The sequence below is a fragment of the Anguilla rostrata genome, chromosome 1 (genome assembly GCF_018555375.3).
Source record: "Anguilla rostrata isolate EN2019 chromosome 1, ASM1855537v3, whole genome shotgun sequence".
Classification (NCBI taxonomy): domain Eukaryota; kingdom Metazoa; phylum Chordata; class Actinopteri; order Anguilliformes; family Anguillidae; genus Anguilla; species Anguilla rostrata.
The window spans coordinates 25583412-25603129 of NC_057933.1; the positions used below are offsets into that span (position 1 = coordinate 25583412).

A 19718-nucleotide genomic window follows, 5' to 3' on the forward strand; every position below is an offset into this window, starting at 1 on the left:
TTTTCCTTTGCTTTCCCTCCTCACCGACCGTGATAATTCCAGAGGCTCTGGACTTTGAGCTTCAGCCCCGAGGAGTCCAGCCTTTTCAGGTTCGGAGCTGTAAATGTGGAAGGAAACAATGGGCGCACGTGGGGTGGGTGCCATCCGTAGGGCGACGCTCAGTAAGCTTTCCGAGCGAGCCTTTTCATGGCCGTCGAGCTGCCTCTTGCAATAATTTTTTGGGAAAGCTCAAGGGTTGGCTGAGACATTGTAGCTTACTCATCATTTTCTTTGCGTACTCTTGCGGAATGTCATTTTATTTTCTTTTGTCGAGAGTGTTTTATCTTTGTGTTTTCAACCGATAGTCCAAAAACATTCCCTAATGCGGTATTTTATGTACTAAACTTCCATATGCAAAAAGGCCCGTTGCAACTGATAAGCGTTTCAAGAGAATCAGAGTGTACAACTCTTACTGATGTCTTTTGCTGAGGAAAGAACTTGAGACACTTTAATTAACAGTACTTTTAACTCAGCCTAAAATGATAAAAGCAGCCAGTGAAGTAATGCTGCTGTAATGTGACGTGATCCCATTTTTTTCTGTTTTAGTCAGGCTTGCTCCATTTTGTATTAAAGAGAGATAAGGGTGCTGCTGGCATTCACACGGAAACACTTGCATTACTTTTCTGTGAAGGCATTACAAAGCTCAAATAAAGTGCATTTGACTGCGAATGATCCATGGTGATGATTTAGCCCTGGAACTACTTGAGCTATGGGATTTGAGGTAATTGGGAGGACTAGCAGACTGTTAAATTGCTTGCTGCGTGCAGCTCAGGCCAGCTGTGTTTCTGTTTGGAAGGGAACGCCTTTACTTTCGGACACATGGGTAAGCTTTAGCTAGTGCAGTTGCTTGCTTTCCATCATGCCTTTTACTCAAAGGCTTGAGTGCTGGCAACAAGTAGCTTAGCGGAAGACTGGCTTTTTCATGCTCTTTTCCCTTTTTTATTTCAAATTTGAAATGGCCAGTGGTATACGTCAGTGCTCAGTGCTGGGACCTACTCGGTCGAGTTGTGAGAGTGTAAGCAATCAGGTGCTGTCCTTCGAAGCACGCGATGGCACGCTCAGAGGAGCAAGACACTTCACTGCAGCTCTGCAGGCGAGCTCGCAGGCATCCAATTGGCCAGCAGGGGTCGCAAGAGAGCAGGGAGACATGGGTCCGAACGGTGCCCACTAGAAGGCCACCCTAGTAAGGACAAAAGTCCTGCCCAGAATTAAGACAAACAGATGAAATGTAAAAATAAACGTTTGGGGTTGGGAGAGGGGCAATCTTAATTTCTTTGTTATTTTCCCAATTTTTTTGTAATTAATCTTAATTTTAGCAGTGAAATTGATGCACACAGCTAGAGGTCCCTAGTCTAATGAAACATATAAATGGGTCATTTGGAGGATTTGACTAAACGTACTTATTTACATCCTGGCGGGAGATTAAGCTGTCAGCGGGACTTCTGTCCTTTCTTGGACGGCTATCTAGTGTTGACTCAACTGAACCGTCCCTTTTCCTGGGAGACGGCACCACCAGACAGCAGGCCCGATCCATTTTTTTCCATAGACTGCATTGTTGCCGTTCTCGTTGTTAGTGTTAATCAGTTTAACCTTCAGGGTCCAAGTTGAACTATGCGGTTGTTCCCTGCACTTGGACCGGTACTTCTCTCTAGGGGTTTCGTCATACTTGTTCCTGGTTAGGGTTATACACTTTGTTGTATGTCGCTCTGGATAAGAGCGTCTGCCAAATGCCTGTAATGTAATGTAATGTAATACACTAGAACTAGAATGCCTCCCTAGCCAGGTGAGCAGGCTTTTTGAAGGCAATCCTGTGTGGCATGGCAGTGATGTCTGAGCTTTTTGCTACCAGGGATTCCAAATAATAGTAAAAAATGGGGAAAATACTTTAAAAATATTTACTAGTATGTTGGGTAGAGCAAGGCAGCCAGTATTTCTGGATTTGCATCAGTGACTGCAGATGCAAATACAAGAACGTCCGGGGAAGTAATTGTGTTGAGAAGGTCTTTTTTTAATTTGATTCCCTTTGTGGATATTCAACAAAAACAATTGATTTAGTGAGTTTTTTTCTGAAATGTTGGAGAATTAAGGCATCTCAACATGAATGTGTATGACACATCTCCTCCCGAAGAATGGAAATTAGCTCCAACACTCTGACAGACTTTGCAGCTTTTCTGTGGTCTTAGCTTGCTGTGCTGTCTCAGATACAGAGCTTGTCGAGTCTTTTGAGCTTATTGTGTTCGACAGTACGAGAAGCTCATTCTTTCTCACAGTATTGAGGCTGGGCAATTACAGCAACTACTAAGGTAGCAAAACCAGTACAAATAAATACAAGTTGACTTTAAACCTTTAGTACACATACACTTCCTTCTGTGTACGGTTACATTTTCCTGCATGGCTAAGATTCATCAAGCTTATCATTTCCCATTTCTGAATACCAAAGCCACACCCAAACTCATATCTGGCCATTGAAGACAGTTTACTGCTGACTTTCATTCTTCCCCTCTAATCAGGACTGGTTTATACCGGGGACATGAGGTGCTTTGAATCTCTTCCCAATCATTGGCGTTAATCGATTAATTAATTATCTGGTAGAAAATAAAACAAGCAGTATTACTGGACTCGAAGACCCGATTTGAATATTCCTGCTAGAGCAGTGCTTGTGCTCTGTTCTTGATGTGACTGTTCCTTGCAAGACTTTAACCCCTGACTGAAGCCATTTAACCCAGACTGACTTGTGACCGTGGTATCTGAGGATCCTTAAAATCCCTAGTTAATTAGGTCTGAATAGATTATGGCTTGTCATCTTGTGTCAAAGCAGTTTTACTTCCCTGTCATCCTGAATGACCGCGGAATAGCATTACCTCATCGGTCAAGAACTCTCCCATTAAAGTTCATCACAAAATCAGGTTCTCAGACCTAGGCCAAGATATTGAAAACACCTACTATATTATCTAATAACTCTAAATCCCATTCAGACATGTGGCTGTACAGAGGTGTGTTTCGGTCAGATACTGTACTTGGGTCATATGCCATAATTTCAGGTTGTTGACATAAATGCTATGTTTCTCCAACTTTTAACATAGAAGCCCTTTAAAATTATAGCACTCTGGAAGAAGATTATAATCTTTGTAAGACTGGTAATATATTTATGTACTAGTGTAACTCCCACTAACGTTGTGACATTGAGGCGATTTATCATATTCCCAAGGAATGTCTAAACCAGGGTTTAGTTAAAAAAATATGGACGCATATGAACCCAACAGTTGAATTTACTGTGTACATTGTGCTGTCTGTGCAGTTCTAAAATGGGTAATTTATGAACTATGGAAATATCAGCACAATATTTTTAAATGGAAAATATTTTTCCTGAGAATGCCCTGGGACATTGGAGCCCCTGCCTTAGAGCTTACTAAATTTTACTACATGTTCTCATTTGTATTGTAAGTTTCCCGTAAATCAGCTTAAATTTTGTACAGAAAACAGGAAGCAGCACTTTGTACAAAAAATAGTACATTTTTTTAATGTGTTTTTTTTTTTTTTGTAATTCACCAGATTTTCCCTTCTCCAACCGGTTTCACTCTTTACTCGGGGTTATAAATATCGTAGTGCCTGCCTGCCTTCTGTGAACAGGCCCGCTTTCGAGCGAGCCAATCGCTGAGGGGGAGGAAAGGCTTCCGCGGTCGCCTTGCAGTCGACGTTCCCCGCGCTGCGGTCTGACTCCGCTGAGTCGATGGCTCCAGGGCAGGGCGCTTTGAATGAACGCTGTGACTAGGCCCAGGCCGGGCTGTCCGGGAGGAACACGCGTTGTTTTATGAGCGCGCTCGCAAAGTGGGAGGCGACCCTGGAAAGCATAACATTTGGGCTTCGTTCGGGAGGCATTAATTCCACGGAATGCGTGCCGAGTCAGACCGAGTTCTTTTTACGACTTGTCTTACGTGAGTTTAGTTTTTTTTTTTTTTTTAGCTTGTAAGGTACACGTCGCTCCTCTCTTTTAGTCTCTCTTTCGCTCTGTTTTTCTGCTAACTCTATGTTCTTATATTCTTAAGAATTCTATGAAAAGGGGCAGTATGTAGGATCCTCTCTGTTGTTGTTGCAGAGCTTATAATTGCATAAATGAAAGCTGTACTACTCTGGGGCCTTAGTTTTGTTGTTTTGATTAAATATTTTCCCTATGCTTTTTGTTTTAATCAGGTTTAAATAAAGGACTGTTAAATTTATACCTCTCTTTCTCTCACTCCCCCTCTCACCTATCTCTCTGTCTCTCTCTTCCCTTTCCTCCCCCTCTCTGTCTTTCTTGCTATCTCATTTTCTCTCTCTCCCCTCTCATTCTTTTGTTCTCTCTGTCTTTTTCCATCTTTTTCTCTGTTAGCCCTCTCCCCCGCTTCCTCTCCCCTCTCTTTTCTCTTTCTCAGTCTCTCCTGCTGACAGTATCGGTGTTCTATCTGGTGTTAGTTCTGGAATGGCGTTTCTAGCTGGGCTGAGGGTCTAGTCCCCTGCAGTTCCTTGGCATCATGGCTGCCTGTCTGTCCAAATCAAATCAACAGCCCCAGTAAAACACTCTGGGTTAAGCTGTCTTCATCTAAGGTGAAGGAGAAGAGAAAGAAAGAAGGAGGGCAGAACAGTGCGCCTTCCAAGGGTGTAGCTCAGCAAATCAAATCCGTTCAAAATGCATCTACTGCTCGTAGCACATTTTGCAAATCGTTGGTCACAAGACGCTTCACGGCGTACCTTGGCCTAAACCCCCTACGAATGCAAGCCAAGGCCAGAAGCAGCAAGGCAGAACAAACATAAACACAGACCAGGCTCAGTTCGGTTTTTCCCATTTCTCTGCGTCTCACATCGCGTAACGTCTCCCTGCTTCTGCTGCAATGGAGGATTACCAGTCACTGAGCCGGAGCACTGGCAGAGGAGTTTCCACGTGTGCATTTGTGTGTGTGTGAGGGTGTGTGAGAGGGTGTGTGTGTGTGAGAGAGAGAGGGTGTGAGAGGGTGCGTGTCGCTTTAAGAGAGCGGCTCCAGCTCTGAGAATCCACTTTGGGATCACAGAGCACCGCTCCTCTTTGTGCTTGAAAGGGACTGTAGATTAAAGCTGTGGACAGAGGTAAGGGTCCTGCATGTTGGTCTTTCTTCTTCGGTTTGTTTTATTAATCGGATGAAGGAGTGTAAAGTCTCCACCGGGCCGTTTCATCCACAGAGAGGCGCGGATTTACTGAGCCTCTGTTTTATTTCCTACGTTTTCTAATTATTTCAATTTCTTGCCTAACTCTGATTTCAAAAAACGTGTTTCAGCTTGTTACCTCTTTTTGATCTTGGCAGAATTTGATTTGTTTGTAAGCCTTGCTTGACTTCCGTTAAAGCAGTCCAGGGTTATTCCGCGTCATTGCAAACTTTCCATTTTTACCCCCTAGTATTGCGTTTAGTATATTCCAAAAAATGCATTTCAGCATGCCGTGTTTTCCGGATTTGTTTTGGGTGTTTGTTTTAGTATCGCATTTGTCAAGTAGTCAAGGATTTGTAGAAAACCTTTCACGGGTTTTTTTTTTTTTCACAGTTCTGGTACTATTTTCAAAAACGTGTTTCACCGTGTCATGCGTTCTGGCTTGACAACTGAATTGGATTTTTGAACACCGCTCTGGAGAAGCGTAGAAGTATTCAGGGGTCTTCCTGAGTTAACGCAGACTCTCTGCTCCCAGAGCGGTCTTGCTTTGCGACGATGGTGGCGTGTGTGGCCAGTGTGCAGGTCGTGAGTGGAAGCCTCTTTTCCCTGCGCTGTAACTGCACGTTTGTTGTCCCGCCCCCCTTTCCTGTGGGTGGAAAGATTGACCTGACGGGAGCTGTGGTTCGTCTCTTTGTGTTTGTTTTGCTTGCTCTCGTAGGTTGTCAGGGCAGGCTACACACTGGTCTGACATGTGTGTGGCTTGTGTATGCGCGTTGAAGAAGAGTTCCCATTCATTTTTCATTCTGTCCCAGAGAGGAATTGTAGACAAACTGGAAATGTGAAACGATAAGCAGAAAAATGGATACATACCTGATTGCCAGCCAGTAGGGTGGCATGCATTCACTAAGCTTAAATTTGCCACAGTGTAGTCTTTGTGTCCTCAAAGTTTTAATCAAAATTGTTAATGTATTTAAATATTACCTTAACAGTTCATTCATACAGGCTTACATATAGGTGTTTGTTTCAAGACCAATGAATTTCGTCTATTCTGGCATCGTGCCTCTCTCTTGCTCTGTTTTTGCGCTGCTTGTCCAGATGATAAGAGTAGTCACCTGTCATCATATCTGAGAACCACAACATGACATGAAAGTGTTAAGTAGACCTGTAGACGTGAGCTAATAATAACAGAACTTCATTGTGCTACTGAGTGAGGAGACAGTCATGCTCCAAGAATAGCGAAAATTGCATTGCTCCAGAAAGCTAGCACAAGCAGGCAGCTAACACATTCTTATTTCATTAGAATTACATTACAAATGTAGTATACTGTAAACGTGTTACATTCCCGAGCAGGTCTTATGAACGAAACAACACTAGCTTAACCTGTTGGCTCCAAGCTTGAAGTATTTTCTCTTACCTCTGATAAGAGGATCCTCTTACCTCTAAGCTATACTGGTTGTTAGTTTTAGTTTTAGAGTGTTTCCTCTCCAAGGGATTTCTTTATTGGTACCAGCTTGGCTTGAAGTGAACCCGGCCTGTGATTTTCAGAGGTCATTGCTCTTCAAGATTATGTTCAAGGGCAAACCTTGATAAACCTTGATAAACTTTTCTTTATATAGTAGCAGGCTCTGGATGTGTGAAGGATTTTTCCTATGGCCACTGGCCATTTCATCCAGGAACATAGCCTCCACCGCTTTCATTATATGTCGTTTTCTCCTCCTCTCACTATTTCCATATGTCCCTCTCTTCTTCAATTTGAACTGAGGACCACAAGTTATTTTGTCTAATAATATGGGATTTCCACATCTTACCAACTAATGAAAAAAGATAATGTTATGAATATCATTGGTCCTCTTCAGGGAGAAAAAAAAAATCCAAATACAACACATTATCTGTGAATTTACCAAAAGGGTATTTTGGTTTGGATACACACCTGTTAACTTATTTTCAGTCAGCAGGATGTTGCCTCACAAAATGAATTAAGAGGAGGCTTCAGTTACAGGCAAATGAGGCTTAGGCCCCCAATTAGTATCAGTTGTGATGCATGATTAAGCTCCACTGAAGGTGCACTAATGCACCTACTTGTTTCTCTTTTGTGTTCCTCCTAGATGACTTGGGGAGAGCTGGACTGCTGCTTGAAAGGAGAGAGGTGGAGTTCGCAGGAGGATGTGGAACTCTAGGTGTTTCACCGAACACAGACACCTAAACTGGTAAGATTTATCCTCAGTCTAACTGCAGAAGGTGTAGTGCACTCACCCTTTAATAATAATAATAATGAATGCATAGGGTTTGCTCACATTACAGTTCGACCTACGGATTTAAAGTCCTGTCCTTACTGTGAAAGCACTACATGTTTTGTGTCTCAGAGGAGCTGTGTTGTTTTGTCTCCAGATCACAATGGGTAACTCAGAGAGCCAGTACAGTATTCAGGGCTCCAGGCGTGCCGGCCTCGTCCTCCCCGGGAAACAAAAACCCTGTTCCCTGAAGTTCCTCCCCATCAAAGAAGAAGCTCTGTCCCTGCACGGCTGGTGGAGGGGCGGGGCCGGGGGATCAGCCACCCACCTGCGAGCGGCAGGGAGCGGCTGCCAGTCTCACACTACCCACCCCTATGACTCCATCAGCCATGGAAATAAGCCCAGCCCCAACGGCAGACTGCAACCCAAAACGTGCGAGCAAGACGGCGAAGTGGACGGTCTACACCTGCCACCAGAGAACGGCTACCATTACTATGGCAACAGTGAGCTGGCCAACGAGTTGGCGGGCCGTGCCCTGAACAGACGGTGGTCGTCTGGGGGGAGGTTCCCTGGGGATGGGAGGGGCAGCCCCAAGGTGGTGATCCGGAAGGACGGGAGCCTCCGGGTGGAGTTCACCAGCATGGACGACGGCGGGGAGGCGTCGGGCGAGTCGGACGGGCCGGTGCAGCTGCTCCGGTTCTCCCCCGCGGCCGAGTCCGCCGCCGGCCCGCCGGAGGAGAACCTGTGGCTCCGGACCCCCCGCGGCACGCTGTCTCCGCCCTCCGACCCCACCCCCCAGACGAGCAAGGGCAGCTCGGCCAGCTCGGACTGCTCCTGGTACGACTGGTCCTGCGGGAACGATGCCGACCCCGCCCTCTCGCCCGGCGGGCCTCCGACCCGCCGCGCTGGCGACGCCAGACCGCTCGGCCGGTGCCCGTGCGCCGCCTCTTTCTCGGACCTGTACCGCGACCCCTCCCTGGCCTCCACCTTCCCGGCCGCTAAGGACCTGTCGGTCCGGCACCTGGACCCCCGCCGCACCCCCCACCGCCACTCCTGCGTGTCCGCCCTGGACGTCACCGCTGAGGAGGAGTGCCCGGAGGCCAGGCAGTACGCCTCCTACACGCTGCCCTGCCGGAAGGCCCGGCCGACTGCCGACGCTGCCGCCGCTAAGAAGGAGGACGGCCTGATAAGACGCATGCGCCGCTTCAGCGACTGGACAGGAAGCCTGAGCAACAGGAAGAGGAAACTGCAGGTGAGGGGGCGGGGAACTGCTTGGGGATGTGGCTCTACTGGGGGGTGGGGCTCTGCGGGGGGTGTGGGTCTGCGGGGGTGTGGTTCTGCCGGCGGGTGGGGCTCTACAGGTGAGGAGCCTCATTTTGCATATGTTTTTCACATTTCCTGCTGTTGCCTTGATGAAGAGGAGATATATTTTTTATGCTTTTACCTAAACATTACATGTGACACATCAAGGCTGTGTGAAAAGATTCACAGATTTCAGATAAAAACTCAATTTACTACTATTATTTGCTGAAAATATATATATTTTTTAAAATTTAGATTCACACAGCAGTTTCCCTAATTATATATCAGGTGTATTATGAATATTTTTGTTTTGACTGAGCCAAAACTAATATTTAGAAATGTAGTGCTTTATTGTTACATTCTATATAGTGAATTTAAGCATTTCTAAAGGAAAGATGCCATCCTGAGTTTTTCCTTTCTACTACCATATTGTTCTTATGTATAATATAATATAGTGGTTCCATTGTCTTTCATTGTAGGACTCTTTCCCAGCTTTCAGTCAGAACACCTGTTGGGTGTGGTCAGGGTGTGGCCCGGAGTAACTACTTTTCATCGTTGGTTATGCAAACAAGCTGGCCTTTGTCTTTGTTGTTGTCTGTTATTACTAGATTTCACAGCCTTAATGTCCCTGACTGCTTGTATTTGTATGTGGTGAGGATTCATTTAAGAAAACATGCCTCAAAGATATGGTAGAGTAGGCTGTATTAGACTAAAATGAATAGGCAGACATGAATAGTTTATTGTTTTGGAACATCCTCAAGGATTTAAGACAGACTGAACAGATTCCAGTTCTCTGGTTGAACCGTACGTCGTAAAAAGTTTTTAATAAAATAACCTGGCACATTCTGCCAGAAAGACAACTGCCCCCGCTAGAGATTCCAGCTGCATACCTTATGGAGTAGCGGCACGGGAAAAGAAGTCAAGGCTAGGCGTCTCTATAGGAGCTGACATGTGAATGGAGCGTTCTGAAAATAACCACTAGCAGCTAGCAGCAGCTGTCAGCAGAATGGGAGGAGATAAGCGTCTTCTCAAGCGTTCTTGGAGGGATGGGGTTTGGGCCGTAGCGATTGTGCGCCACAACACCGGGGGCTGAACATTACCCCCCCAACCCAGAGCTTGTGGTTGCAGGGGCGTGGCACCGGCTGTCAAGGAAGGAGCTCGCAAGGCGCTATAGAGCGAACTATGGATCCACATGTGGATCAGATTGGCGTGATCATCACCACAGGCATTTAGCAGATGCTCTTATCCAGAGCGACTTCCACAACTTTTTACAGAGCATTTATATTGCATCCATTTATACAGCTGGATGTATACTGAAGCAATGCAGGTTAAGTACCTGGCTCAAGGGTACAACGGCCGACCATTACGATGTGGCTACAAAGAAAGGTTTTATACTGTCCATGTGAGGGTATGTTATAATGGGCAGCAGGCCACCAATGTCTATGATGGCTATAACAGAACTGACTAATTTCAAAGCCATTTTCACCGTTCAGTGGACCTCCTGCAATTTTACACAGTCCAGTATACACATCCAAATACCTTACTGCTCCCATAATCACACATATAATAAGATAATGAATGTATCATTTATGTAGATTAACTCTGTCTACTATTAAACTCTATTATATTGTTCTTCTCTTTGTGCACTGGAGCCACTCTGTAATGGAGAATGTGGGCAAAGGGAAGGATGGTGTAAATAACATCGCTACTTTGCTTATGCTCTCAAAATAAGCAGACCGTTGAAGAGGTGTGAAGCAAATGCTATTGTAGCTCTGTCCCCAGACTTTATTCACGGTGCAGTGCGGTGTTGACCCCTTGCATAGGTCAAAGGTCATAGGTCTGAGACACTGTAAAACGGCACCACTGAGGTGCATGCGAGTGTCAGGAAATCCTTGACGTGCGGCTTGCTCAGAATTACTCACATACCAACGTAAGAACGAGCTGACAACTGGATGTAGCGCCTGTGAATGGACCCGTCAAAAGCCTGTTATTTAAGGAGGGTCATTCACACATGTTAGAGCTGCATTTTAGCATTTAAGCAGCTGTCTGACTGGCATCCACAGCCATGTTTTTCATGTTTTATGTCATTAAAAGTAACTGCAGTAACAAAAATTATTTGACTCTTTATTTGATTATTTGATAGCTGTCTGTTTCTGTAGTGTTTTTTGCATTCCGATTCCCCTGCAATAAAACTGAAAAGGCAGCGGCTTCTGTTCAAAGAACGCCTTGTGCCAGTATGCGCAGGGTTTTTTTGTTTTTGTTTGTTTTTTTAGAAAATCACTCCTGCCTTTGTTTGGCTTGCCCCACCTTTCCGTAAGCAAAATTTGCATGAAAATGAGAAGATCTGTAAACAGGTGAAAAAAATAATATATAAGATGTATTTTTAGTTGAATCAACAAAACACCTATGGCATGCAAAGTTCGAATCAGAATTGTCCATCCAAGCTGTATAAGTATGTTCAATTATGACTGTCACTGCTTGCTAAACCTCATATAAAGAACCTGCACTTATCTGGAATTCCTCAGTTGTTCACCAGCAGTTACGTATTTATTTATTTATTGCAGATTTTTGCACGTTATTGGACTTGCTACGTTACGGCAGTAGCCGTGACCGTCATTTACTATTCGCAGGGCGCTCTTTGTCCTCCGTGTCTGGGTGCCCGTCTGCCGGCGGATTACAGCCTCACAGCCTTGCGTATCCGTTACGCAAGGAGGCCTCAGCCTCCTGTAAGCCGCTGGGGCTCACCTCCAGGCCAATGTCCTCCACCGCTACAGCGCCCGTACTTAGCGTGCGCGGAGTTTGACATGCAAATCGTGATTTGTTAAAACTGTACATTCATATTCAAATTTTATAGTTAGTTCGCAGAATCATAACGAGCTGTGTCTTGCGTGGCATCGCCGAAGGTGTTCTCAGTAAAGCGTAGCCTAATTTTCAAAATAAAGAAAGCGTGAAACGTTTTGTGAAGCTGGTCACCGCACATTACCTTTCTTGATGGCTTGTCCCCCTAAAAAGTGTCTGTCAGCATCTCCAGTTGTTTAAGCTTAATGGGCCATTGACATGTTCCTGGCCCTACAACAAGTAATTTGTACAATAGCCAATGAATCTTTGTCGAGTGCCTTGAATATATGATCTGTGTAATACAGCAGTCAAAACGTATGTTTAATAATAATGCTTTGGCGTAATGTTTTATTGTGTTGGAAACCAAATATTTGTTCTGAAGGCTGATTACTGCCATGAGAGGACAAATCCAGATCACTCGTCAATTACCCGCTCAATCACACCTGATTAATAAAGAGGCCAGTTGGAACTGATACCAGCATTAAGAGCGACTCATCACAAACCCATGCAATAAATAATGATTTTGACATTAAATATCCTTTAAGGAACACCTGAGGATAACATTTTTTTAAAATTGTTTTTTTTATTTTTTTAAAAATATTTTTTCATCTCGAGTCACTATAAATTTATTTTGATTTTAAATGTCAAACAGCCAAGGGCTTTGTTAAAAAAAACACGAATTCAAGCTATTTGGCTTGTCACCAGTTTTACAATCCATTAACTCTTAAGACAAGAAGGGTGATAGATTTAGAATCTTTTTTTGGAGAATGTCCTTGTGTTTTGTGGAACACTGAGCATAAATATTGTTATCTTGCTTGGTTTTGTGGTTGAAAATGGTATAGCAGTAGCCTACCTATAATTGCTTTAAAAAAAGTACTATTCGTTTTCTGTGTTATATTGTTGAGGAAAGAAGTGCCAGTAATTTATAGGCTCATACCAAGGCTGATAATCTCAGGTGTAATTATAGAGGCAGCATAGACGTTTACTGGTCAAATGTAGTCACAAGTGGCCAGGTACACACAGCAAAGCCAATTTGCTTTGGGTGTATTACTATAGACCTCTACCAGACATGCCCAAGGGTCATACCATGACTAAAGGGTGTCTTTAATTTGTGTATCTGAAATATTTTAATGTTTTAATATCATACAGTCATTTAATATATAATGTCCCATTTAAATGAAAAATTGACCCAAACAGTAAAAAAAAAGAAAATTTATAATACAAGCACTCGACGCACAGTGCCTGTAATACCCTGTTTGACAAGATAGTAGACAGATTATTCCTGCGGGTGTAGGTGGGAAGAACTCCTGTTTAATATGAAGAGTAGTTCATGTCAGCACACTCAGCTGCATGTCATTATCTTTACAATTTTGAAATGAATCATCTGTACATGCGTGGGTCTTGCCCAACTGAAAAATGTGGCATGTCAGTACAGCGTTCCTCTGTTTTTAACTTTATTTTTAAAGTGAATGTAGGCAGCCATTTCTGTGTTTTCCCTGAATGAAGATCCCACAATTCATTGCAAAGTGTTTGTCTGTATGTTATATAATGAAGATAAATCAAGCTGTATTTGGTGCAATTGCTACCACAATCAATGTAAGGAATAACATAGGGATTAACTATTGGCAGTGAATTTTAAGGCTTAACACGAGGAAATGGTGGAAGTCTTCCCTATATTGGTATAATTACCGGTGATAGCACAAGGCGCAGTGCAGTAATTGGCCTGCCCTCTCCATGCGAGGCTAAAATCGGCACGGGAAGGTGTGTCTTTATTTGGGTTCTTCTGCGTAAAAGGACCAGTTTCCCAGAGAGCCGGTGGTGTCACATTCGATTAGCTCTGCCTTGGCCTAAGCCTCCTGTTCCCTGGTTAGCGGTGTAATCCGTTAGCGTGTGCCGTCCGTGGCCCTAATGAATGAAGCCGGAGGCTGGGTAGAGACGCAGGCCCTCCTTTTGGCCCTTCCTCTTCCTCTTCTTCGTCATTACATCCACGGCCTCATGCGGCATGTGATGGAGTGTGGTTGTACATTGAAGGGATTTGGACTTCGCAGGATGTCAGTAAATTCCAGAGAATCACTCCTGTCCCTTCTATACACACACACACACACACACACACACACACACACACACACACAATCACACACATAGACACACACACACTCACGCACACATTACATTTAACAAAAGCATTTAAATACCTCCCTTTGAGTTTTCTGGGTTTATTGGTCCATTTATTGTCTTACTTTTGCGAGAAAAAAAAAGAGTTCATTGACATTTTAATGAACTCCTGCGTGGATATCTCCTGGATTTTGGTTTCTTGCTGGGCCCTTAATGGCCTAATTGAAGAAACTCGGGGGCTTTATTAGCACAAGCAGATAGGATCAGCAGGCCTTTATACGGGACTGCTCATAAACCTGCAGACCACATCTGGCCTGAAATCTGGATCCCATAACTGCCGGGGGTGTCCACGGTGAAGCCCCGCCCTCCACGTCCCCCCGCAAGTAGACTGGAGATCAGAGCATGACCCCATATTACCTCATTCCACTGTTTCACAGAGCATTAGCATGTGCTCCCAGCTTTTATGTCTTTTCAGATACCTTGACGTGCGTATGTTATTGTTTAACCAATATTTAACCTGGAGGTTGAAAAAATATACTTAAAGATGCCGCGTGAAGGTTGCTGGGGCAGTGCGGGTACGCCGTGCGCACTTAAAAAAACTTTCACACAGAATGGCCTGGGGGAAGAATCAATACATTTTAATTTAATGAAGTACCGCTAAGCTTCAATGACAGATTCTGCTCTGCCACTCTGAGTCTCCTGTAGGGATTTGGAATTGAGTGAGGGTGGATGAACTTGGGGGGGGGGGAGGGGAGAGGAGCTTAATTAGATTCAGGGATGGAATTGATCGTGAATGGTAATGCGGGTGTCCTGCAGGTGGGTCTTCGTGTTGCATCTTTTCTTGTACAAAGCCAGGCAAGCAAGTGCCCTATCTATGCTCCTTACAGAGTACATAACAGTATGGGACAGATACATGACCTGAATTCAGTCACCTCTGGATGCTTTGCTGTTCATCTGTCTTTAATGCAATTCAGCAAGGCCTGCATCAGGCTAAATAGGTCATAGTTTTCTTAGGCCTAAATGCTTGCACAGTGACTTTGGTGGCTGGTCCTGGAATCACAATATTAAAGCTTGTCTCTGTGCCCACTCCAAATTGTGGAGACGGACTCTCTGTTTGTGTTGTCTCCAAATTGTAGGAAAGTGAAGATAGGTCATTGTTGTATGTGTGTGCGCATGTTGTAGATTGCTGATAGCTTAGCGGCCATTTTGAAATTGGGGGGCATGTTCAGAAGCAACAAAATGGTACATGAACTTAAATTAAAAAAATAAAAACAGGAGTGAACTGATAGTCTGCTTGCAGAATGTTGCGGGTTTGGCAACTGCAAGGGCGATTGTATGAAGCATGTATTCCATGGTTAATGACATATTTTAACTTGCTGCAATATGTTACCCTATGACCAGTCAAGCAGAACCAACATTCTGTCCCCCGCAGCAGGACCACAAACTATTTCCAAAGGAGTGTTGCTAACTGCAGTAAACCATGCAGAGTGAATTTCCAGTTCAATAGCTGGCAACTTCAGAATGCACCAGAACATTCTGCCTTTTTAATAAACCCTGGGCCCACTTCCTGCCCTGTGACCTCTGACCCATGACCCTGTCTCACAGGACTCCAGGAGAAAGGAGACCAGCGAATGCTTCGACAGCGGGGTGGACGGGCTGACGGCGGACACCAGCTCGCCCTCCCAGGGCTCCAGCCTGCTGTGGCACCCGGGGGCGGCCCCGCAACCGGCGGCCCTCTGCGAATCGGCCAACGGCCTCCACGGCAACGACGCGCTGCGCCAGAACATCTACCAGAACTTCATGCGCGAGCTGGAGACGGGCCGGGCTGGGGGCGGCGGCGGCGGCGAGCCGCACGAGCCCTCCACCGGCACCGAGGACACCAGCAGCGACTCGCTGGGCTCCCTGGAGCGGCTGGACCTGCGCTTCGAGAAGGAGCAGGGCGTGGTGCGGAAGGCCGGCTGGCTGTCCTTCAAGCCCCTCCTCACGCTGCACAAGGACGGGAAGCTGGACATGGTCCCTCGGCGCAAGTGGAAGCAGTACTGGGTAACGCTGAAAGGTGAGGAAAGGCCAGGGGAAGGAAGCGGTGTCGCAGTGGGTGGAAGTGACGTCACAACCTAGGAGTGACTGCCCATTGCTCACCCCTAAGTTAAGATGAGCTCAGATTCTAACAGCCAAGGTCAACTACTAGGACAGGAGATGGATATTAGCAGAAGAAAAAGCTGCACCTTTTCTCAAAGCTTGACAACTTCAATTTATTAAAAGGGTCAATAGCAGCGCCGGTGATTTATGGCACACATTGCGCTATTAGCCACGGATCTTACTCTTTCAACCGCCTTGCAGTTGATGGAAGCCTAGAGCAGGGGCACAGTGGAAGCTCATGTCTCTACATGACCACAGCACAGCTACAAAGCAAATGTGGCAATAGACAGTGACTCAGCATCACGTTACTGTTGCCGACTGGAGCCTCTAACTTCTCCTCATGCAAATTCATGCAGTTCTCTACTGCGAATCCACAAACTAATCATAACCTACAGGGAACAGTGTTCATGTTCCAAAGATGCAAAGACTGCCATTGCTCATAGCATTTGGGTTTGTGTCTTTTTTCAGAACATTCTTTCTGGTTTTAACAAAATTTACAACATACTTAACCGACCAGTTGGTGGCTAGAATAATAAATGGAATCACATGCGCCTGGAATCTCCAAAATCTGTAAGTAACTCCCAAATTGCCACAATTATTTTCCCCCAAAATCTATAATCTGTGAAATGAGTGACATTTCAGTCAGCTTGACCTCCATCGAAGCACACATGCCCATTGCGTGATGCTCTCCAAAAACAGCATATCACACAATCACAGGAAGCGGTTTTATTTATGTTGAAAATCTGTCTCTGCTCTGTATATCACAATGGAGAGCTGCAACAGGATAGGTTTGTAAAGGCTGTTTGAAGACTCACTTCAGGTCCGTGGTTTTTCTCTGTCCTGTCACCTAACTCAGCTTCCTCCCCTCTTCTTCTTCGACACCTCCTCCACTTCCGCATCTTCGCCTTACCTCCTCTTTTTCCTCACCCCCTCTCCTTCCAACCCCCTCCCCTTTCTCATCCTCCTCTTTCCTTGCCGTCCCCCCAGGCTGCACGCTCCTGTTCTACGAGACGTACAGGAAGAGCTCGGCGGAGCAGGACGTGTCGCCGCGCTACGCCCTGCTGGCCGAGGACGGCGTGGTGCAGTCCGTCCCCGAGCACCCCAAGAAGGAGAACGTCTTCTGCCTCAGCAACTCCTACGGGGACGTCTACCTGTTCCAGGTGCGCGCTCCTCGTTCGGACTCCCTGCCCACGAACAGAGTCCGCAGGGAAGGGTGGGGTCGGGTGGGGCAACCGCAGCGGAACTTGGTTCAGTCTGGCGTGGCACGTTTGGGTTCCCGTTAAAAATGCGTTCTGACCGCCCCTGCCTACGTGGCCCGTGTGTGCGGGACACGCGGTCCTGCGGGTCTGGTTCCTCTCGCGTCGTGCGAGCGGTTGGTGTCGACCCAGCGGGGAAATCAGAACCAGAGAGAAAGCCCTTTAACAGGAATCCCTCTTCTTCCGCCGCTGGAACGTCTCGCGCTTTGCGGGTGGCTTGGAGTGGTAGCTCCTTTTCCCTCAGCCTTGCACGTTGTGGCGACGCTTCTGCGATCTGACCCCGCTCACCGGATTGGAGGCAGTGCAGTGCTACGTGAAGGACAGAATGGCGACCTGCTGTCTGCCCTCATTAGGACTGCGGTTAGGTTTCTGGTGTACGTAGCGCTGTCTTGCTGCCAGGCGTGCGTCTGCCCTCAGGACACGGTTACATTTAGAAAACCTTGCCTGGAGGGCTGATGGGAAGAAAATGTGAGTGTGTTTGTTTGTCAGCTGTTGGGGTTTGCTCTCCTTTCGACAATTTGGAAGCACAGAGCCATCTTAGAGTTTGCGTTTGAAGTGCTTACAAAGTGTATACATGCATAATTGCATAGCAAATGATGTGTAAAAAACAGGTGTGTAGGAGAAGAGTGTCACAAAATAAAGTCCCTGTAAGCTGTTAGCAAATGTTTCTGTATTCACTCTTTTGTTATTGATCTGAGGAAGGTTTGGGGTCGGCTGCCTACCAATTTGCATTGGGCCGTGTTTCCTTTGCAAGAAAAGAACCGTACAGAAGGGACTCAGAAAATAACTTGTTTCTATATGAGAGTGCTGACCCTGCCCCCTTCTCTCCGCAACCCTCCCTGATTTGTTCACACAGTGCCTCTGATTCTATGAGAGTGTTGACCTCAGCCTTCTTCCTTGACAACCTTCCCTGATTGGTTCACAGCACCGTTCTGTTCTTCCTCATTAGGCCACCAATCAGACGGATCTGGAGAACTGGGTGACAGCGATCCACTCGGCCAGTGCCTCCATGCTGGCCAAGCGGCAGGGCAAGGAGGACACGGTGCGGTTGCTAGGCAGCCAGACGCGAAGCCTGCTGCAGAAGATCGACATGGACGGCAAGATGAAGAAGATGGCCGAGTTGCAACTGTCCATCGTCAGCGACCCCAAGAACAGGAAGGCCATTGAGAGCCAGGTAAGGGAAGTAACTCAGGCAACTCAGGCTTTATGTACAAAAAGGCTTTCACCTTGTTTCTGATATTCCTTGCAGTGCATTTTCCAGTATTCAATTATTGAATACGCACACATTTGTACACTTACATCCATATGCTAATTTATGCACATACACGTACGGTGTAAATTACATGTGTATTTATCTATGTCGGGACCTGTATTTGCGTGTTTATGCAAATATTTACTCATTCACATGTACAAATAAAACAGAATCGTGCATGATCGATGCACACACACGCGCACACACAAACACACACACCTACACACATACGTACACACACACGCGCTGGTCATGGTATGCAGGTAATGCTCTTTTTATTACGCTCTGAAAGTAGATGTAATGACACAATTGCCAGAAGGTAAACGTGTAAGTATATGTACCCCCACCAGTGGTGATGCACACTGAGGACTGTCTATAAACTTCTAGCACCTTCCACCCCCCCACCACGAACCAGTTAATAAAGCCAGTTTATAAGGGGGCGATTAAGGCAGGAGGCAACTCTGCCCCTGAGCCATCCCCCTATACTGGCAGCCAGGAAATTGGTCCCATTTCAGTCAGGAAACAAAACCTCGGTCTCAGCAACCAGATGTGAGAAGTCTAAGGGCCAGACCTAGAGCTCCGCCCCCCCATTTAATTAACACAGTGATGTCATGGTCCCCGCTGGCTATCTTTCCTTCAAGGGAGCAAGAGTTGCAAGTAATCGTAGTTATCATTTCGGATGTGATTTATATAGCACTCTCAGGGCGGAAGTGCCTCACATAAAAATGTGCCATAAAAACATGAATACCAAAAAATGATTAATATAATGAATAACTAATAGAGTAATATAGCAGTGGTTGTTGAAAATTGATGGACTTTGCATTGTAGGTCATTTTAAAAGGTGGGTCATAAAGCAGCTTTAATTAGTGCAGATATTAGATGTGGAAATGAGTGAAAGTTCTCCATTTTCATTTTTCTTGGTGTTAAGTCACAGTCTGTGTACGGCCACTGTTTCCTTTTACCGCAGTACTGCCGGCCTTAACATCTGGAGGCAGGGCTAGGGGTCAGGAGGTGGGACAGGGTAGGTGAAGGGGGGTGCTGGTCCATGGCCCAGAGGGGTTGATTGATTAGGATGGGGTTGAGGGGAGGCATTCCAATCAGAGGACTGACCTCTTTGATGTCCCATCCCCTGAAAATCAATACCAGAAGGTGTTTCTGTGACAGTCTGCGAACTGACAGTCGTGTCACGGTTCAAAGGATGCAGCATCTACATCTTAGGAACTGGGGTAGACAGAAGACAATAAACAGAGGGACCATATCTGCATGGGAAAAGTGTTTCACTCTAAACGCAAAATGTTCTTAGCAAAAACAGCCAAAAAACCCCAAAAACCAAACCATAAACCACTGTCTTTTTTACTATATAGTTCCCAACATTTCTCTCTGTCTTTT

The 19718-nt window shown here is 45.8% G+C and overlaps 1 protein-coding gene across 3 annotated transcripts in view; it reads left to right on the plus strand.

Moving 5' to 3' along the window:
* The window catches only part of tiam2a (TIAM Rac1 associated GEF 2a), a 90503-nt gene that overhangs the window by 28811 nt on the left and 41974 nt on the right, over positions 1 to 19718 (plus strand). For 2 of the 3 annotated variants that reach the window (XM_064331678.1, XM_064331668.1), the window contains exons 2-6: positions 7302 to 7403; positions 7585 to 8679; positions 15288 to 15738; positions 16809 to 16981; positions 18027 to 18251. In XM_064331678.1, the coding sequence (XP_064187748.1) occupies positions 7591 to 8679; positions 15288 to 15738; positions 16809 to 16981; positions 18027 to 18251 (1938 nt within the window). In that variant the 5' untranslated portion in view covers positions 7302 to 7403; positions 7585 to 7590. Of the gene's footprint in view, positions 1 to 5014; positions 5140 to 7301; positions 7404 to 7584; positions 8680 to 15287; positions 15739 to 16808; positions 16982 to 18026; positions 18252 to 19718 lie in introns of those variants that run through there. The other variant, XM_064331686.1, reaches the window with a different exon arrangement.